Here is an 18,508-nt window from a genome sequence, read left to right on the forward strand (position 1 = left end):
TCTTTAATCCATATTAAACAATTTGGATCTTTTTCCTGAGAGGGGCCAATAATTGTGAACAAGGGATGATATCATATGTCCTTCTGGCTCCAGGGATGGAGAACAGATTATAAAAAGCTGAGACCAGAGGCAGTTAAAGAGATAGTTTTCTGAGAGAGAGAGAGAAAGAAAATGTAGTGTAAGAGGCTGAAGGGAAGTAAAAATAAATTGAAATAGGAACTTGGAATGGAAGAAGTAGGGAAACACGAGACTATAGCACATTATATCGAGAGGTCAGGTGAAACGGGAGACTTTTACCTTTTTAAAAAAGCATCTTATGGGGCATCTGGTGGTTCATTTGGTTAAGTGTCCGACTTTTGATTTCAGCTCAGATCATGATCCCAGTGATTGAGCCCTGTGTCAGGCTCCGCACTAAGTATAGAGTCTGCTTAAGATTCTCTCTTTCCATCTGCCCCTCTCCCCCACTTGCATGCTCTCTCTTTAAAATAAAAAAGGCCTGCCTGGGCTCGGTTAAGCATCTGACTTTGGCTCAGGTCATGATCTCATGGTTCATGGGTTCAAGCCCTGTGTTGGGTTCTGTGCTTACAGCTCAGAGTCTGAAGCCTGCTTTAGATTCTGTGTCTCCCTCTCTGTCTGCTCCTCCCCAACTCACGCTCTGTCTCTCTCTCTCAAAAATAAAATAAACCTAAAATAAAGTAAAATAAAAATAAAATAAATTTTAAAGCATATTTATTGAGGAATAATTGACATTCAATACACTGCACATTATTTAAAGTGTATAATTTTAAAGTTTTCACATATGTATGCAACTGTGAAACCACCACCACAATCAAGATAGTGAAAATATCTATCAACCCAAAAGTTTCCTCCTCCTGTTTACTAATCTTGTCCTTCCTGCCCCTACCCCCCAAGCAACTACTGATCTAGTTATGGTAATTATAGATTGGTTTACATTTTTCTGGAGTTTAGGGATTACTCAAGTGAGAGATTGGAGAATTTTTGATCTGGCATCTTTTACTTAGCATAATTATTTTGAAATTCATTCATGTTGTTGAGTGCATTGATAGTTTGGCCCTTTTTAGTGATAAGTAGTATTCCATTGTGTGGTATACAGAGGTTTATCCATTCACCCACTTAGGGGCATTTGGATTGGTTCGCTGCTGGAACATTCACATACAAGTATTTGTATTGACAAAGATTCTCTTCTTGATCACACTTTAGTTAGGCTTCTCTGAGCCCTCTTCTTAACTAGACCTTGACCTTGGGCTTCTGTGTCCATCCTGAATGTAGTTTTAGCAAGAATTTTCTCAGTTTACAGAGAATCTCCCACCCTTGATATCTGATCCCCCTGGCCTGCCTTTGGCACCCTAGCCTATTAGGTCTAATTAGGTTCCTGGACCCATTTTCAAAGTGTGTGTGTGTAGTGGGGCTCCCCACACCTCCAACAAGCAATACTCCTCTCAGCAGCTGGGTGTCCTAGAATTCAACTCAGTTCTGACACTTCCCAAAGATATTGGATTCCACAGGTAAAAGGCTTAATTCCACAAGACCACCCTCCACTTCAGATCCCACTTGGAAGCCTAGATTGTTATCTCTGCTTCTCATCAACTGACTTTAAATCAGAGGTTCCCATGACCCCCCCTCCTTGGATTCTATTAATTTACTGGAGTAGCTCACAGAACTTGGAGAAACATTTTACTTACTGTATTATTGGTTTATTTTGAAAGAGTATAATTCAGGAATAGCCACATGGAAGAAATGCATAGGGCATTATATGGGGAAAGGGCAAGGAGCTTCCATGCTTTCTTCTAGGGCACCACTGTCCATGAATCTCCATATGTTCATGAACCCAGATACTCTCTGAACCCTGTACTTTTGGGGTTTTATGGACGCTATGTAACTAAACTAACATGAGTTTATTCCTTGGTAAGTCACATGTAGAAACTATACCAAGTAGAGTTGTCACACAAAGGAAACTTTATTTGCAGCAAATAAGGAGATCATGGGGAATAACTTCCAAAGCCATGACTCCCCAGAAATGGTGAATGGTTTCCTTTTATTTAGGGTTAGGATGAATATTTAGGTAAAGAAGTTTTGTCATCATATGTGGAGGCAGGCACAAGGTGGTGCATGCGACTTAAGGAAACAAGCTTGTACATACATCATATAATTATGTAAATGAGGCTTGTGCTCCTCCTTGGGCAGAGATTTTAGTGTTATAATGAGGTAAAGGTAACTGCCATTCACAGCTTGGGTCATTCCATAGTTCATCTGTACAAGCGTGAATCAGGGGCAGGGTGGTTATGCTCAAACTGATCTGGGTGGTCTGGCCCTAGAAGGTCTTCTTCCAGGCTATGCCCCTTGGTTCTTTGCCTCTGTTAAGAGATAAACAGGAAAGAAGAGCTTCAGGGAAAATGTGGGACAAAGGTTGGTGGGTACAAGCAGGTGAGCAGTAGAGGTCAGGTCTTGGAGTTTAGCTGGTAACAGCTTCATTCTGTAGGTATGGTTGATTAAATCATTGGCCGTTGACAACTGAGTAAACCTCTAGTCCCTCTCCCCTACCTAGGTTATGGGGTGGGCTAGAAATTCCAACCCTCTAATCCAGGGTCGATTCCCCTGGCAAGCAGCCCCCATTCTTAAGTGCATTCTTAGTTTCATCGCATTAACAAAAACACTTTTATTGTTGTTATCACTTAGGGAAATACAAAGGTTTTAGGAGCTCTGTGTCAGCAATGGGGGGAAAAACCAAATCTATATTTCTTATTAAAAATCACAGTATCACAGAAAATCTTTACGAAAATCTCCTTACCCTTGATGTCTTTTCATAGTAATTTTCCAACTACTGACTTCCCCCATTCGGCTTGTTAGCTGTAAATCCCTTGCTGTATTTGCTGTATTTGGATTTAAGTCCAGTCTCTCTCCCCTATTGCAATACCCTATTATAATAGTCTTTTTTTTTTTTAAGTATGGTTGACATACAATGTTACATTAGTTTTAGTTGTGTAACATAGTGAGCCTCACATCTGGCTCCCAGCTCTCAGCAGGGAGCCAGCTTCAGATACTCTGTTCTATTGATCTTTTGTCTAGCTTTGTACAAGTACCACATAGTATTAAATAATGTGGCACTATAACAATTCTTGAAATTAGGTAGTATTAGCCCTCTAACTTTGTTCTTCTTTTTCAATTGTTTAGGCTATTCTAGGTCCTTTGCATTTCTATATGAATTTTAGAATCAGCTTGTTGTTTTCTACCAAAAGAAAAAAAATCCTGATGGAATTTTGATTTAGGATTGAATTAATCTACAGATCAATTTGGGCATAATTGACATCATGACGTTATTGAGTCTTACAACCCAAGAAAAATGTAAAGCTATCCATTTTTTGAGTCTTTAATTTCTCTCTGAAACATTCTGTAGTTTTCACTCTTTGGGTCATTATTCCCACTTAATGTCATCATTTCCCACCTGACGACAGTATTTTATATTCTTGATACTATTGTAAATGGTATTCTTAATTTCAATATCTGACTATTAATGCTAGCATATAAAAATACTTTTTTGTGTGTATATTGATCATCATATTAATCTGTTCGGGTTGCCATAATCAAATACTATAGACTGGGTGGCTTCCACAACAGAAATTTATTTTCTCACAGTGATGGAGCTTGGCAAGTCCAAGACCAAGGTGTTGACCTATTCAGTTCCCCCAAGGGCTTTCTTCTGTCTTGTAAATGTGTACCTTCTTGCTGTGATTTCACTTGGCGTTTTCTCTCTTTGCACAAAGGAAAAAGAGCTCTGGTATTGCTTCCCCTTCTTAAAAGGGCACCAGCACTCTCAGATTAGGACCTCACCCTTATTAATTCAGTTAACCGTTATCACCCTCTCACAGAGCCTATCTCCAAATATAGTCTCATTGGGAGTTAGGGCTTCAACATATGAAATTTCTTTAATTATTTATTTATTTAATATTTTTTAATGTTTATTTATTTGTGTGGGGAGAGAGAGAGATTGCATGTGTATGAGTTGGGTAGGGCCAGGAAGGGAGAGAGAGACTCCCAAGCAGGTTCCATGCTCAGTGTGGAGCTCAATATGGAGCTTGATCTCATGGCTGTGAGATCATGACCTGAGCTGAAGTCAAGAGTCAGGTGTTTAACCGACTGAGCCACCCAGGCGCCCCTCACCATATGAATTTTGTGGGAACAGAAACATTCCATTCATAAGTATATTGTAAACTTGCTAAACTTAATTATTAGTTCTAGTAGTCCTCCATACCCCCAAGATTCCATTGGGCCTTGGGCAGTTATATTGTCGTGGAAAAAAAGGTTTACCTCTTCCTTTTTAATCCAGATGCCTTTTTTTTTCTTGACTAATTTCACTAGGTAGATTTTCCTGTACAATGCTGGGAGAGCAGTGAGGAGAGCAGATATCCTTGCCTTGTTTCTGTACTTTGAGGGAAAATACTCAGTAGTTCACCATTAAATATGATCTTAGCTATAAGTTTTTCCTATGTTGAGGAAGTTCCCACCTTTTCCTAATGTACTTAAGAGTTTTTGTCAGGAATGGATGCTGGATTTTTGCCAAATGTACTTTTTTTAGTTATTAAGATGATAATAGAATTTTTCTTTTTTAGTTTGTTAATATGATGAGTTGATGATTATGAATTGAGTATAATATATTGATTTTAGAGAGAGACAGAGTGCAAGCAGGGGAGGGGCAGAGAGAGAGGGAGACACAGAATGGAAGGAGGCTCCAGGCTCTGAGCTGTCAGCATAGAGCCTGATGTGGGGCTTGAACCCATGAACTGTGAGATCATGACCCAAGCCAAAGTTGGCTGCTCAACTGACTGAGCCACCCAGGTGCCCCTGGTATATTTTTATTTTTATATATTGATATATTTAATTTGTGAAAAATTTTTTAGAATTTTTCCATCAGTGTTGGTGAGGGTCTTTAGTTTCATTTATTGATTGATTGATTGATTGATGTCTGTGTCTGAGTTTGGCATCAGAGTAATGCTAACCTCATAGAACAAGTTGGGAAGTACTCCTTCATCTTCAGTTTTCTGGAAAAGAACTAGTATTTCTGCCTTCAATGTTTAGTAGTGTTCACTAGTGAAGTCATCTAGACCTGGAGTTCTTTTTTTTTTTTTAATGAAATAAGCTACCGTTAAAAATCTCTTTAGGGCCTGGTGGCTCAGTTGGTTGAGCATCCGACTTTGGCTTGGGTCATGATCTCATGGTTCCTACATTCCAGCCCGACATCTGGATCTCAGCTCTCAGCCTGGAGCCAGCTTCAGATCCTCTGTCTCCCTCTCTCTTTGCCATGTATGTGCCCACACATGCGTACTCTCTCACTTTTTCTCTCTCTCAAAAATAAACATTTAAAAAAAATCTCTTTAGGGTTATTCAACTTACCTATTTCTTCTTGAGTGAACTTTGGTAGTTTGTGTATTTCAAGGAATTTGTCTATTTTTTAGAAGTTGTCAAATTTATTGTCAAGTGTTTTTTATAGTGTTCCCTTGTTATCCTTTTAATATGTTGGTATCTGTAGTGATATAGCCTTTTTCATTCCTGATATTGATAATTTGTGTCTTATTTTTTTTCTTTCCTCAATAATATGGCTAGAAGTTTGGTTTATTGATTTTTCTCTATTTTTCTATTTTCTATTTTATTGATTTCTCCTCTCATGTTATTTTCTTTTGTCTGCTTACTTTGGATTTGGTTTTCTTTTCTTACTTTTTTAAGGTAGAAGGTGAGGTCATTAATAGGAATCTTTCTTGTTTTCTTTTCTCTTTTTTAAAAATATTTATTTTTGAGAGAGAGAGAGAGAGAGCACATGAGCAGGGAAGGGACAGAGACAGAGGTAGACACAGAATCCAAAGCAGGCTCCAGGCTCTGAGCTGTCAGCACAGAGCTCAATGCGGGGTTTGAACTCCTGAACCTCAAGATCATGACCTGAGCCGAAGTCTGATACTCAACCGACTGAGCCACCCAGGTGTCCCGATATTGGCCATTCTAATAGGTGTGTAGTAGTATCTCATTGTTTTAATTTGCACTCCTTGATGAGAAAATGTCATGTGGAACATCATTTAAAATGCTTACTTGCCATCTATATATCTTTTTTTTTTAATTTTTTTTAACATTTATTTATTTTTGAGACAGAGAGAGAGAGAGCATGAACGGGGGAGGGTCAGAGAGAGGGAGACACAGAATCCGAAACAGGCTCCAGGCACTGCGCTGTCAGCACAGAGCCCGACGCGGGGCTCAAACTCATGGACAGTGAGATTATGACCCGAGCCGAAGTCGGCCGCTTAACCGACTGAGCCACCCAGGCGCCCCGCCATCTATATATCTTTGGTGTACTGTCTAGAAAAGCCTTTGCCCTGTTTTTTAATTGTGTTGGGTTTTTTACTATTGAGATTTAAAGAGTCCTTTGTAAGAGTTATGACCCCTTTGAGTATCCGTGCCAGATAGTTTATGCTAACAATGTGATTTATGGTAAAAACCTGTTTTTGATACCTGAGGCTTTGGGCTACCTCTGTATCAGTTTGACCTCTGGGAGACTGGGATCTGAGTCAAAGTTTACTGGGCTTCTGATGTTGGCAACACTTTGCACATGGGAAAATTAAACACCATCCATGTGACTCAACTAGGAGAGACAACTGGAAGCTTATCATCCTATTGTGAGCTCTGTATACTTTTTCTCCTGGACTCCCCCTATATGCCTTTTCCTTTTGTGGATTTTAATTTGTATTCTATTGTATCATAAGCCATAACTGTGAATATACCAGCTTTTCTGAATCTTGTGATTCCTTTTGGCAAATCATTAAGCCTGTGGTGGTCTTGGGGACTTTTTAAAGTTAAACTTTCCGGACTTTATAAAGTACTTCTTATTGTGGGTGTGCTATAATTTCACTGGGATGTATACCTAAAAAGATTAGTATTGTGTTTGCTTTTGTTTTTTTATTGTAATGTTGCTTAGAATTTTAGGCTTCCTGAATGTGTGTACTCATGTCTTTCATCAGTTTGGGAAATTTCTCAGCTATTATCTGTTTTATTCTCTCTGGAATGGTAACTGGCATAAGTTAGGCATCTTTCTATCCTCCATATCTTTAAAAGTCTATTTAATATTTCTCATTTATTTGTTGGGGTACCTATGTGGCCCAGTTAAGCATCCAACTCTTGATTTTGGTTCAGGTCATGATCTCATGGTGCATGGATTCAAGCCCTGCGTTGGGCTCTGAAATGATAATGAAAGGCCTGCCTGGGATTCTCTCTCTCTCTTTCAAAAATAAATAAACATTAATTCTTCAGTTGTGTCTATTTTGCTCCTTAAGACCTCCATTGAATTTTGCATTTCAACAATTTTATTTTTCATTTCAAGACATTCTAGTTGTTTCTTTCTCAAATCTACTTTTCACTCCTATAGTCTCTTGTTGCTTGCTCATCCATGAGATTTCTATTGTTAATTCTTTAATAATTTCATACATTGTTATTCTATTCTGATTTGGCAGTTCTGATATCTGATGTTCTATAGGTTTAACTCCATTGTTTGATACTGTACAGTCTTATATATGGTAGCTTGATTTGTTATGAGTTTGGTATTTCATTATTGCTATAATAAAATTAGAAGATAAGGTCAAATATATTTTGTCTCTTATTTCTGCTTGGAACTATTCTGAGCTGAATCTTGAAGAACAACTCTGATACTGACCCTGATCATTTATTTCCTTGCTCTTAGTTGATAAAAATCCTATCAATGGATCCCATCCATTTTATATATGTATATATGTGTGTGTGTGTGTGTGTGTGTGTGTGTGTGTGTGTGTGTGTATCCCTAAGAGGATTTATATCTGTTTCTACTACAACAGCTATAGCAAGGATTAAGTATCAATCTAGGACCACTTTAGTCCCCTCAAGGATTTTGGCTTAGTGCCAGAGTCTCAAGTTCAGCAATTCCTTCTTCCTCCTGGCCCATTTACAATGTTCTTGTCTCAACCAGTCACTGTGCCCCCAGGGCATGACATATGTTGATCAGCTAGGTTGGGTCATACAGCCATCTTGGTACCCAGAAGTACTATCAATTCCATCTGAGCCATAAGGAAAGGGTGGTGTGCAGCCTAAGAGAATGAGTAGATTCTTCCAAGAAAACTCTGGTACTGTTTAGAGTCCAAAAAATGGAAAAGATGCTAGGCAGGAAAATAACAGATATCCACCACAGAGGATGATATGAATTTTACAGCAGAAGATGTTTCTGTATCAGCTTTACCTAAAATGTAAGGAGCCCTTGATAAATACATATCTCTACTTCTGAGTTCTAAGAAGTAAGGTGTGTTACTTTAATCTAGAGCCTGTCTTGTCTGTTTGATGGGCAGCTGTCAAAATTCACTGAGTTGAGAAATCAAGAAAATCTAGTGTTTGGCTCAGAATTAAATTAAATTTGTGTTTTAATTCAGTAAATTATATAGACTTGCTCTCACACTTTGGAATGCTTGAATCTTAACTCTATCATTACTCTCTCTGTGTCCTTAAATAAGTTATCCAAATTCTTTTAACTGAAGTTTCTCATTTTCAAATAGGGTTAAATATAATCTGCCTTATCTGCTTCTGGTGATTATTAAATAAGCAAATGTTTTCAAACCGATTCATTAGTGTCTGGAGTGGAGTAAGCATTCCATAAATGCTTTCTATAGTTAATATGTATGAAATATGGATGTTGAGAATATTTGCCTTTGAAACAAAACAACATACAAATATAGTACCTGGAAGAATTATGCATTACCTGCTTTTTTTCTTTTTCAGTTTCCTTCAAATAAATCAGAAATATGTTGTATTATTAGAGCAACACCAGGAAATAGACAAGTGAAAAGTAAAGGTGTTGTTGTAAAGAAGAAAAAATATTCTCCACCTAAAGATATTCCCCAAGGTACTATAGTGTGAATGCAGAGCCTACTTTTTGGGTGATATAAAACATTCTTTCATGGTAAATTCCTTATGCGCACAGGAAGTCTGCTTATAAATTGTATTCTTAGAGCTCTTGTACAAAGTGAAAATGGTGAAATTATAAAAAGTTTGATTAGGTGTCAGAACCTGACCAGAAAAAATTTTTAATGTCAAATACTTAATCTTTTGAAAAATTAGCTTATGCCACTGATTTAAATATATTTATCTAGGATACTGTTTTCAACTATTTGAAATTTAGTGTTATTGGGTTTCACTTTTATTTATTTATTTATTTATTCATTTTTAATTTAAATTCAAGTTAGTTAATATGTAGTATAATAATGATTTCAGGAATAGAATTTACTGATTCATCACTTACATATAACACCCACTGCTTCTCCCAATAAGTTCCCTCCTTAATGTCCATCACCCACTTAGCCCATTCTCCACCAAACACTCCGCCAGTAACCTCAGTTTGTTCTCTTTACTTAAGAGTCTCTTATGGTTTGCCTCCCTCTCTGTCTTTATCTTATTTTTGCTTCTCTTGCCCTATATTCATCTGTTTTGTTTCCTAAATTCCATATATGAGTGAAATCATACACTATTTGTCTTTCTCTGACTGACTTATTTTTTTAGCATAATACACTCTGATTCCATCCACATAATTGCAAGTGACAAGATTCCACTCTTTGTGATCGCCGAGTAGTATTCCATTGTATATGTATAATATATACCACATCTTTATGCATTCATCAGTTGATGGACGTTTGGGTTCTTTCTATACTTTGGCTATTGTTGATAGCACTGCTATAAACATTGGGGTGCATGTGCCCCTTTGAATCAGCATTTTTGTATCCTTTGGATAAATACCTACTAGTGCAATTGCTGGATTTTTTGAGGAACCTCCATACTGTTTTTCACAGTGGCTGAACCAGTTTGCATTACCACCAGCAGTGCAAAAGCGTTCTTCTTTCTCCACATCTCTGCATTGCCAACATCTGTTGTTGCCTGAGTTGTTAATTTTAGCCATTCTGACAGGTGTGAAGTGGTATCTTGTTGTGGTTTTTATTTGTATTTCCCTGATGATGAGTGATGTTGAGCATCTTTTCATGTGTTTGTTAGCCATCTGGATGTCTTCTTTGGAAAAGTGTCTATTCATGTCTTCTGCCCATTTCTTCACTGGATTATTTGTTTTTGGGGTGTTCAGCTTGGTAAGTTCTTTATAGATTTTGGATACTAACCCTTTATGTGATATGCCATTTGCACATATCTTCTCCCATTCCATCGGTTGCCTTTTAGTTTTGCTGATTGTTTCCTTCACTGTGTAGAAGCTTCTTATCTTGATGAAGGCCCAGTAGTTCATGTTTGCTTTTATTTCCCTTGCCTTTAGCAACATATCTAGTAAGAAGTTGCTTGGTGGAGGTCAGAGAGGTTGCTGCCTGTTTTCTCCTCTAGGATTTTGATGGTTTCATTTCTCACACTTAGGTCTTTCATCCATTTTGAATTTATTTTTGTGTATAGTGTAAGAAAGTGGTCCAGGTTTATTCTTATGCATGTTGCTGTCCAGTTTTCCCAATACCATTTGTTGAAGAGACTGTCTTTTTTTCCACTGGATATTCTTTCCTGCTTTGTTGAAGATTAGTTGGCTATATGTTTGTGGATCCATTTCTGGGTTCTCTATTCTGTTCAATTGATCTATGTGTTTGTTTTTGTGCCAGTACCATACTGTCTTGATGATTACAGCTTTGTAATATAGCATGAAGTCCAGAATTGTGATGCTTCCAGCTTTGGATTTCTTTTTCAACATTGCTTTGGCTATTTGGGGTCTTTTCTGGTTCCATACAAATTTTAGAATTGTTTGTTCTAGCTCTGTGAAGAATGCTGGTGTAATTTTGATAGGGGTTGCATTGAATATGTAGATTGCTTTGGGTAGTACTGACATTTTGACAATATTTGTTCTTCCAATCCATGAGCATGTAATGTTTTTCCATTTTTTTGTGTGTCTTCTTCAATTTCTTTTACAAGCTTTCTATAGTTTTCAGTGTATAGATTTTTAACCTCTTTGGTTAGGTTTATTCCTAGGGGTTTTATGGTTTTTAGTACAGTTGTAAATGGAATTCATGCCTTGATTTCTCTTTCTTTTGCTTCATTGTTGGTTTGTAGAAGTGCAGCCAAATTCTCTACATTGATTTTATATCCTGTGACTTTGCTGAATTCATGGATCATTTCTAGAAGTTTTTTGGGGGAGTCTTTTGGGTTTTCCACATAGAGTAACATGTCATCAGCAAAGAGTGAAAGTTTGACTTCCTCCTTGATGATTTGGATGCCTTTTATTTCTTTGTGTTGTCTGATTGCTGAGGCTACAACTTCCAACACTATGTTGAGTAACAGTGGTGAGAGTGGACATCCCTGTCATTTTCCTGACCTTAGGGGGAAGGCTCGCAGTTTTTCCCTAGTGAGGATGATATTAGCTATGGGTCTTTCATATATGGCCTTTATGATCTTGAGGTATGTTCCTCCTATCCCTACTTACTTGAGGGTTTTTATTAAGAAAGGATGCTGTATTTTGTCAAATGCTTTTTCTGCATCTATTGAGAGGATCATGTGGTTCTTATCCTTTCTTTTATTAATGTGATGTATCACATTGATTGATTTGTGGATATTGAACCAGCCCTACATCCCAGGAATAAATCCCACTTGATCATGGTGAATAATTCTTTTAATGTATTGTTGAATCTGGTTTGCTAGTAGGGTTTCACTTTTAGTAGCATTCTTTCTGAAAATATTTTTCATATATTTTTACATTCACTTACCATTGGTTGAGCACCTCCTCTGTGAAAGGATCTGAGCTAAGTTTGTATTATATCTCATTTATTTCTTACTATGGCTTTATAATAGACAGATGTTTATTATTATTCTCATTTTATATGTAAAGAATATGGAACTTAAAATAGTATGCATTTTGTCCAAGATTTTACTGCTGTTGGGTGGTAGAGAAGAATTCAATCTCTCGAGGTTTTTTTTAACTCCAAATTTAGGTTTTTCTGTATTCTCCTGACTGTATATCAGACAGAATGTCTGATTAATCATTGGAGCCTGGGGACATTTTATGAGTAAGCAGGCAATGAAGCAATTGAAATTTAATAGGTTATGTAAAACCTCAATCCAACTAAACTGCTTGCTTTTGATCCTTGTCCCCATTTCTGCTACACAGTCTGCTCTGAGCACTCCTTAAATCCACAGAAGTCTTTTTCTTTTTTTTAATTCAGTGCTACTCATTTGATACTTAGTAATATATTACTACCTCACATAATTCACAATGCTGACTTTTCATATTCTTCAGGTTATGAGGTTTTCAAAGACAGAGACCCCATAGTAGGCTTTTTTCTATCTCTGTCTCTGATGACATTAGCATGGTGGTAGGGAATAGTAGATGACATATCAGTCAGGTTCTTCCCAAAGAAGGTTTTTCCCATATATATATATATATATATATATATATATATATATATATATATATGGAGAGGTATTTCAAAGAATTGACTTATGCAGTTGTAGGGTCTGGCTGAAAACTATAGGGCAGACTGGAAACTCTTGGGTGGGAACTGATGATGCAGTCCTTAGGAAGTATTTCTTCTTTCTCAGGGAAACCTCAGTTTTGCTCTTAAGGCCTTTCAACTGATTGGTGAGGCCCAATTATCAAGGATAATCTCTTAAAGTCTGTTATTATAGATATTAAACTTATCTACAAATTATCTCCACAGCAATACCAAGATTATTATTTAGTTTAATTGGGTAATATAGCCTAACCAAATTGACACATACAACAAACCATCACAGTCTACTTCATGTCAAGTATGTGTTCATACACATCTCCTTAAACCATATTTAATCTGTAAATAAAGACAGTAACAAAGTCATATTTCTGCCCAACATAATGTACCTGTCCTACATACAATCCAAAATGTGCTAATTCCTTTCCCAGAAGAGGATCCAAAATCCTTGGGGGGGAGGGGGTGTTTGCTCTTCTTGATATCCTGTAACTCAAGTACTATAATATAAAGTGAATTTATTATTAAGACAGTTTATGTTAGATGATATGGGAATAAGAGGGGGAAGAAAACAAAGATACTTGCTTAAACTAGTCATGTGGACATAACTGGTATTTATAACTACCTTCCTCCACTACCCATTTCATATTTTTTTCTTCCTCAGCAAGCACCTCAGCTGGTTATAGTTCTTAAACTCGTAGGGTGATACATACCTCATTTAAGTAGGGTCTAGGCCATTAGTCCTGCTTGGATTGGGTTGTCGTAATTTTCCACTGACCTTAATCACAGGGCATGGTAATACTAAGAGATGCCTTAAGGAATCTCTTGTATTCTGGACATACTCTTCCTTGCCTCCATTGTGGAGGAAATTTCGTCTTGGTAGTCAGGATCAGTCACCCCACCAGCACAGTAATTCTCTTCTTTGTCTGTTGATTCAGAGGCCTGAGGAGCCCAAAGCAGCCAGGTGGCAGTCTTAACTTCCAGTTCAATAGAATCATTGTTGTGTCTGTTGGTGGACGCATCCCTTCCTTTGGAACTAAGACCTCTAGGACAGCTGAGCATAAAGTCATGGGAACAGGAAGCAAAAAATTTTTGCTAGTGGGTTACGAGTGGTTATACTGAGTGATCTCAGTTCCGCCTCCATTTCTTGATTCCTGCGCCCGTGAATCCTGGCTGTGGGAGAAATAGTACCATATATTTGATGCTGATTCAGAACGTATACAACATTCTGGAGAACCTTGTCCCAGCCCTGCAAGATATTGCTGCCTAATTGGTACTCTAACTAAGTCTTCAAAAGGCCATTCTACTATTCTGTCAAGTCAGCTGCTTCAAAATTGTGGGGAACATGGAAATATCAGTGAATTATATGAACTTGGGCCTTTTGCCACATTTCTTTTGCTGTGAAGTCAGTTCCTTGATGAGAAGCAATGTTCTTCGGGATACCATGAAGGTGGATAAAGCATTTTCTAAGTCCTTGGATGGTGGTTTTGGCAGAAGCATTGCATGCATGAAAGGCAAATCCATATCCAAAGTAAGTGTCTATTCCAGTAAGAGTAAAATGCTGTCCCTTCCATGATGAAAGTGGTGCGAGGTAATCATCCTGCCACCTGGTAGCTGGCTGATCACTCCAGGGAATTGTTCCTTATTGGGAATTAGGTGTTGGTCTCTCCTACTAATAAATTGAATATTCATCAGTGATGATAGCCAGGTTGGTTTTAGTGGACTGCTGAGCCCATGTATAACCACTATCCCTGCCACCATGGCCCCTTTGTTCATTAGTTTACCAGTTGGTGATGGAGGCAGCTGGGGAAAGAGGCTAACTGGTATCTACAGAATGGGTCTTCTTATCTACTTGATTACTAAAGTCTTTGTCTTCTGAGATCATCCTTGGGTTAGTAGTCACAGGGAACACAGATATCTTCACATTTTTTGCCCATTCAGGTAAATCTATCTATATGCTTCTTCTCTAAATTTTCTTGTTATTAATTTTCCAGTCATGTCCCTTCCAAGTCCCTAACTGTCCAGCCAAACTATAGGCCACAATCCATGAATCAGTATATAACCACGTATCTGGCCATTTTTCCTTTTAACAAAGGGAACATTGAGATATATTTCTTGAAGTTCTTTCTGCCCACTGGGAGAATATACCTTCACCAATTTTCTTCAAGGATGCCACAGAAAGGAGCTTTTAGGTTGTGCCTGCATATCTGTAAACCAAGTCTGAGGCGTTTTTTTTTCTTCAGTAAGCTGATTGTAGAGAGAATTCTTCATGATGCCAAAAGTACAGGCGGGGAGAGAGAAGATAGTATAGCAGTAGTGTGGACCATAGGCATTTGGGCCACTTCCTCATCTAACTTACTTGTCCCTTTCAGGCTCGAGCTCAGTTTCATATATGCCATTTCTCTTTGATAGTGTAGTGATGCTCTGCACAACCAACTTTATGGCTTGGTGCATCAGACTGTGCATAATTCGTGATGGGCAGCTTAGCTCTCTTTGTAACTTGGTGTTCCATGGTTAAGTATTGAGTCACTATTAAGGCCCAGTAGCAGACCAAAAGCTGTTTGTCAAAAAAAAAATAGTAGTTGTTCACAGGAGATGCCAGAGATGTGCTCCAAAATCCTAAGGACCTGTGTGCTGTGATTCACCTACAGGATCCAATAAAACATGTATATTTCTCACTGACACTTCATGAACCACTGGATCTGCTAGATCTTTTGGTACAAGTGTCAGAGCATCTTGCTCAGTAGCCTGTACCTGTTGTAGAACCTTCTCCTATTCTAAGGCTTCCTCAAAACCAGTAGCCTTTAGGTACTTGGTAAATGGGTTGAAGTAGTATACTCAGATGAGGTATGTGTTGACTTCAAAATCTGAAAAGACCCAGTAGGAGGGGCCAGATGCAACAACTTATCAGTTTTTGGTTGTAGGAGGAGCAATAACTTACAATTTATTTTAGGAGGTATATTTCTCATATCACTAGGACCATAGAAATTTCACGGAGATGAAAAGATACCCTGCAATTCCATTTTCCTGGGCCATGGAGCCCCATCATTTCCACTTCCAAGAGTATATCCAACTATAATGTGTATATATATGTTCATCAACAGATGTATGCTAGAATGTTCATAGAAGCACTTGGATAATAGACCCAAACAGGAAATAATCCAAGTGCCCACCAGCAGTAGAATGGATCAATACTGTGTTACATTCATTTTCATTGGGAGTGCTGTGTAGCAGTGAGCATCAACAATGTGCAGTTACATGCAACAATATTGATGACATAAGGAGCCAGACACAATAGAGTACATTTCACATTACTTATATTTAGTACCAAGCTAGGTAAAACTAAACTATGATGAAAATCACTATAGTGGATGTCCTCATTAGGGAGTGACTATTAAATAGAAAGCATTATGAGAGGAAATTCTAGGGTGCTAGTAGTGTTCTGTTTCATTATCTGAATGCTGGTTACATAGATATGGTAAGTTTGTGAAAACCCATCAAGCTCTGTAGTACATATATGTACATTTTTTTGGGTGTAACAAAAAAAGTTAAAAAATAAAAACAGAGAGACACCTGGGTGGCTCAGTTGGTTGGTTAAGCATCTTACTCTTGATTTTGGCTCAGGTCATGATCTCATGGTTCATGAATTTGAGCCTCACATTGGGGCTGATAGTGTGGAGCCTGCTTAGGATTTGGGATTCTCTCTGTCTCTCAAAAATAAATAAACCTTAAAAAAATTTTTTAATAAAATAAAAATAGAGAAACTTCTTTTAATTTTATGGCTGTGGATATTAGTCTATGACATGAGATAATATCACAATTCTGGGCTTAAGTATGCAACAAATCAATACTAAAATGTGTCTGGGAAGTTCTTCCAAGTGTTTAGACTGAAATTTTTAATTTGATTGAGAGAGACCCCTTGATGTATGCTGACCAATTATGCCACCTCCTGGCTTCTTTCTAGACTGTCACCTCATTTGGCAGCCTCTTCATTTAAGTAATTCCCTTTCAACTTCTGGCCATTTGTCTGTGCCTTTCCTTTAGTAAAAATAGCAAAGCCCCAAGCTAACTAGTGATCGTGTTATTTTGAACATGTAACGGCCTATTTTTAGTCCTGGCATTTAACGTTTTAGCTAGTTTGGCAGTTATCTAATCAGGACTGCAGTATGAAGCTTACTTTTGATGGTCTAGGACCCCTGCTCATTATGATGTTTGACCACTAATAATGCTGATTAGAGGGGAAAAAAAGTGGTGAAAGTGAACCACAAGAGGAATCCAAAAGAGAAGTGCTAGATGAGGTGGTATGCGTAAATAGAAGTTTGAGAATGGTACATCCATGTGAAAGAGGCCTTCAGTAACATCCAGTCCAAGGTTTCTTGATGGGTGGCCCTCTGACCACCTACACCAGAATTACTTCAGACCTGGAAAATTACATTCTCTAGAGATATGGCATAGGAATCCACAATTTGAAGAACTCTCAAAGTGATTCCAGTAAGCACTAAAATTTGATAGCCTTTTAATGATCTGGTCTATTTTGCTTATTTTACATGTAATAAAAATGACTTAGCCAGATGAATAAGTGATTTGTTCATATTCACACAGCTACTGGCAGAATCAGAATTAGAACTTAGCTTTCTTGGTTTTCATTAGTTTGGGTAGCTGTCAAATAAGGCATGTGGGGTAGAGTAGATAGGGCTCTGAGTTTTTCAGCTCATCTATACATAACAGTTTTGCTTCTCTTTGTTTTATACATTGGGATTCTGTATTATATTTAAACAGACACTTTTTTTCTTGTTGATTCGATGTCAAAAAAGATGAAGTTCTGCAGTTAATTGGTTCATTTATTCAATAAGTTCATTGACTGGATGTCATATGTTAGATGAAATTAGTGGTTGGTAATATTGAGATAAAGACATAGTTGTCTTTATGAAATTTGTAATCTCATAAAGGAAGTCACATAGGTAAAACAAGTCCAATAGGTACTTTCACATATGTAGGACTGTGTTGGGATACATAGGGAGATGCTTTGAAGGATGATCTGAAGCCCTCAGAGGCATTCTGAGCATAGGCTTTCTAGGCAGAGGCACCATGATAAATAGAAGCACAGGGGCTTAAAGTATCATCAGGTAGTTAAGGAACTGAAAGTAGTTACATTCGGCTGGAGTTGAGATTGGACTCTGAGAAGATACTCCAAGTCTTTAGTAGGGATCAGAGGATAGATTATGAATCCCAAAATCCTGTATTAGGAAGATCCTGGGTTTAGCTACAGCATAGAGGAGTAGAACACAAAGGAAGGGTGGGTAGGGACATGTGAGGATCTTCTTGCTGGGTGGTTGCTGAGGAGGACAGGGATGAGGAGCACAGCTAGATCGACTCCTCCAGGTTATATGGCTGGAGTTAGAGGCCTTGTGTTGGCTACTGTCAGCCATCTTTGCTGGACTTCCCAGTGGAATGTCATTGTCTGACTTCAGAGAGTAACCTCAGCATGTCCAGGAAGGAGTGTGCTAGGTATTCCTCTTTTTATTTTTATTTTTATTTTTAAATGGCCTCTGGGTTTGTTTAATAAGGGACAGAGTGAAACTATATTGGTTGGGTGTCAAGAGCTCATGCCCCCAGAGACTGGTTATTAATAATTATTGGTCACCTTCTTGTGATATATATGGAATAATCTATTATTGTATTTTTTCTCCAGATATTATAATAAAAACAAATGGCAGGATGTAGCAGCTGTGGCTGAATTTTCACCACTTTGAAGATATGCATGAATGTGAAGCCAAAGTCCATAAAGCAGAATGTCTGCCTGAAATTATATGTAATTCAAAAATCAAAATTCTCTAATTATTTGTGATATATCCTGGTGTTTAAATTCTACCAAGATTCTTATAATTTAGTCTGTAAAGAAACATTCTTCTGTATCTTCTTAAATATGTGTATTTGTATTGTAAAATAAGAATAAATATCTTAAAAGACTGTATACTAACTAGATATGTTAGCTGTTTATAAAAAGCCAAGTACCAGAA

General features: G+C 37.7%; 1 protein-coding gene across 1 annotated transcript in view; it reads left to right on the top strand.

Moving 5' to 3' along the window:
* MEIKIN (meiotic kinetochore factor) overlaps positions 1-18,508 on the top strand; it is a 78,640-nt gene extending 60,132 nt beyond the window's left edge. The window contains exons 13-14 of the mRNA XM_053907509.1: positions 8,797-8,920; positions 18,181-18,508. Of these exons, the coding sequence (XP_053763484.1) occupies positions 8,797-8,920; positions 18,181-18,212 (156 nt within the window). The 3' untranslated portion in view covers positions 18,213-18,508. The remainder of the gene's footprint in view (positions 1-8,796; positions 8,921-18,180) is intronic.

Source organism: Panthera pardus, unplaced genomic scaffold, assembly GCF_024362965.1.
Source record: "Panthera pardus isolate Hobbes unplaced genomic scaffold, ASM2436296v1 HiC_scaffold_2, whole genome shotgun sequence".
NCBI lineage: Eukaryota > Metazoa > Chordata > Mammalia > Carnivora > Felidae > Panthera > Panthera pardus.